Source organism: Zeus faber (genome assembly GCF_960531495.2).
Source record: "Zeus faber genome assembly, chromosome: 9".
Taxonomy (NCBI): Eukaryota; Metazoa; Chordata; class Actinopteri; order Zeiformes; family Zeidae; genus Zeus; species Zeus faber.
Genome location: NC_137197.1, coordinates 21,871,928 through 21,875,685, shown reverse-complemented (window position 1 = coordinate 21,875,685; position 3,758 = coordinate 21,871,928). Strand labels below are relative to the sequence as shown.

The 3,758-nt window shown below is 43.3% G+C and overlaps 1 protein-coding gene across 1 annotated transcript; it reads right to left on the bottom strand.

The window, feature by feature from the left end:
* Nucleotides 1–258: 258 nt before the first annotated feature.
* On the bottom strand, nt 259–3,493 carry diabloa (diablo, IAP-binding mitochondrial protein a; the record flags this gene model as incomplete). The annotated part of the gene is made up of 6 exons (XM_080006347.1): nt 259–980; nt 1,429–1,525; nt 1,698–1,808; nt 2,082–2,207; nt 2,599–2,731; nt 3,348–3,493. 6 exons carry the CDS (start codon nt 3,491–3,493, stop codon nt 775–777), a joined length of 819 nt encoding a protein of 272 aa, XP_079862473.1. The 3' UTR covers nt 259–774.
* Between the last annotated feature and the right edge of the window lie 265 nt (nt 3,494–3,758).

The window sequence follows — 3,758 nt, the reverse complement described above, 5'->3', positions numbered from 1 at the left end:
AGCCCTTTTCACAATAATCTATTGTTTCACTCACAAGAACAGGAAAGAGCGAAGGAAAACAACATTTGTCGGTGCGTCCTCGCAACTCGATCAATGATGTGGAGAGCTTAAAGTGCAACAACGGCATTTCTATCTCATGACTGGCCACTGGCAGTTCCAGCAAATGTAATTTGTAAGAAAATAAAAAAAATCTATAATGATTTTTGAGATAGGTACTATAACATAATACAAAAAACAATAAAATAATACAAAAAACAATAGTTTATATATGAAAAAGTGCTTTTATTAGAGCAAAACAAAGGTTACAAAAAGTAATTTCATCATTGTCAAGCCTGCTGTCATATAAAATAGAGATTCAACATGATCATCTTCCAGCTTCCAGAATACGTTGACAATTATCAATCTAATAAATAGCCATAAATAATCACAAACAAGTTTGCTTACAAATGTGTTTGATTCACTGACATGCATTATTTTTCAATACTTTTTTTCTGTTTTGTAGAGATAATACACAAGTCAACCAAACATGACTCAACATCCCCCTAAGTGTACAGAACCCATGACTGACTTCCTACTTGAAAAGGATTCAAAAGAAGAACGCAGGGTCCAATATATATGTAGCATAATGAAAGGTTAAGAGGACTACCATTTAAATATTACCTTTGTTTTAAGCCCCAAGATACTAGATGTTCTCATATCATCATCTGTCCTTTTATTATGGCACCCCAGTAAAACCCTCTGAGTTTCATTTTCGCGCTGCTCAGGATCTCCGCCTCAGTCTTCTCGTAGGTAGGCCTCGTGGATCTCGTGCTCCTCGCCCTTCTCCCGGGACGACGCGTATTCCGCCATCCTCTGAATCTCCTCAACTTTGATCTCTGCCAATTTCTTATCCGCATCCATTGAGAGTTTCTGCGCCTCGTTTATTTGCGCCTGGGCCACCTGAATGTTTGTCCTCATGGTGATGGATGCCTGATCCGCTCCTGGGAACACACCGAGGAAAAAGCACCTTTGGTCAAATTGCCGGGAGAGGGCAAGAGATGAACCAACACTAAATCAAAAGGACGTGAAGTGAGAGCATTAGGCAGGTGGTCTTGTCCATCAGCCCTCTTTTGTTCTAAACCAATGGCTCGCCTCAAAGCTCTATTGACAAAAGGTACTGATCCATGAACTGTGTAAACTCAGGGAGTGTCAGTAATAGAATAGGAAATGACTGGAACAGCAATCTATCTAAAGTCAGCCAAAGGGTGATACACTGATACCTGATACAGAATACGCTGGGTACATTACTTTTACGGAATTTTATGAACATCCAGCTCAACACGCAATGCTATCCTTCATAGACCATTTGAAGTTGGCTCCAACACTTTATTTCATTGACGTTCCGGCTCGGGCAAACCCCTCTCACTCGCAAATCTTTCTTTTACACACCTGATGTGTACGCCGCCTCGGCTGCCATTTCACACAGGTTGACAGCGCCGGCCCAGTTTGCCTCAAAGCGCTTGCATTCATCTAGTCTGTCACCAACCTGCCAGAACGGAGACATAGAAATACAGGAATTAGAGCAAAACACAACTCAAGTCCATTCACTGATGAATTACGAGCAGATAGCAAGTGGGTGGAAACAAACTGATTAGGGGTTGATGCTTCCAAAAACATCACGTCACAATACGCTCAACCTCAAGCTTCGACAAACATACCTTTGTTCTCTGGCTGATGATAACTTGCCAAATCGAGTCCTCCTCTGCAGGGGTCAGTTTTCCCAAAGAGGCCAAATACCGTCTCTGGAGAGCAATGAGTGTGTGCACAGCCTGTGGAACAAACATGAAAATAAAAGTTCAGTCAATGGTTTTAGTGGTAAGCAGTCACAAATACAGATAGTAAATACAGATCTGCACAACTGAATTGAATGACTACTGATTTCAATTTTTAAAAGGTACAGAAATAGCTTAGAATGTGTGTGTGTGTGTCACATCTCTTGTAAGTGTATCTGAGTACACCAGTCCATATATATTAAACATATTCATATTCAACCTGTTGTTGAATAAATAAGCTAATTTCATTAAGTCAACTGATAAACGTACCTTGGTGTAGTCTGTAACCGCGTCTATGAGACCCAGGGTGGTCTGTGATAGGTACGTGCTTGCACTGTCTGTAACCAGTGAGGCCGCTCTCCTGATCAAGGAATCGTGTGAAAGGTTTTCCACTTGCTGAAGAGAGAGGAAAGATAGTCTATTAACATAGGATATAATGATAAATACGGAAGTGTTACTCATAGTGATAACATGATCCACAGCAAAGGACTTTCGCCCGGATGTTTGTGTCGCAGACAAACCGTCAACATATAGAGACATAAGAGAATGATAAGAAAACCTCTCAAGGCCAAAGTCCCAGACTAGTCACGGACTCTTGTGAGTATATCAGGCTTTATTGATATTATCTTAAGTCATAAGCCTTGGCTTCTATAGGGAATGTGACTCGGACGGCAGATGGGGGGGTGGGGGAAAAAAAAAAAAAAAAAAAAAAGTATTGTGATGCGTGTTTTAAAAAAAATACTTTTGGTGTGCCGCTGACCTTAACAGATAACTGATAAGAACGCACCTGCGTGAAGGGGACGGCACACAGCCCACTGCCCACACTCAGAGACGCCATACTGGTGCGCACGACGCCCGCCCATCTGTCAAACCTCTGGCCCGCGGGCTTCCTGTTGTTGACCAGGACACTTGCAGAGTTCCTGCGGAAAACAGTAGCGTACAAAGTTTCAACTTGGGAGAAGACACTTCCGCAGAAAGAAGCTTTCGGCCGATCATCGACCTCAACGTTGACCTCCGTGTCAACGCACTTTTGAGTCACAACTAACATGTACAAGGGCATTACAATAAGTTGGGACAGTTATATGGACATGAACACCAGTGTATATCGCAACACTTGGTTTTTACAAACACTGCGTTGGGGAACCCAAGCATTTTGAAACGTCACATAAAATTAGCAAAAAATGTGTTGCAAGATCAAAATTGCAAGGCCGCACCAATTCATCATTTACAACGAGGATATGAGCTCTGGCAGTAACAACAAGCATGTTTATGCATGTTTGCGGTTAACAGAATGGTGGTGTGACGTGGGCCTATTTAATTGTAAAAAGGAGTGCCAGCAGTGTCAGCAGCCCAAAGTTACACAGGAAACCAGAGCCAGCGGTGACCGCAGCACTGACCGTAGGCTCATACAACTCTTTTATTTTTTTTATTTATTCAAAACAAATTAGCAAACAACCCACACAACAGCCGAAGCGACCAAACACAACACTGCTTCCATATGTCCACTCTCCGTCGCCACTGTCATCCAGAGCTCACCTTAGAAAGCTGAGACACGCAGCGCCCCTCCGGAGGCCCGCCATGTCGGTCCGCACTGATAAAATGTCCGTGCGATTCAGGGACGGACAGTTCAGGGTTCCGCCCGCAGCACGGGCACACTGAGAACACTGGCGGACGGCTTGCATCTTGCTAATTAAATACGTTATTAAGTTATTATTTGTAAAATATATACAAATATATGTTAATGTATATATATTTGAAGTTCGGTCTGAAGCCCGTGAGAGTGTACCGCTTATCTTAGCCGCCCTGTTATTAGGCGCCACCTAGTGGTGAAATAAGAAGGCGATCCTGTTGGCGTGGCAGGCTCGCTGTCCTCTGATGCCGGGCCCTCGGGTCCCAGCGGTATTTATAGGGCTGCATGGGACCCTGCCGTTGCGCAAAATGCATCGA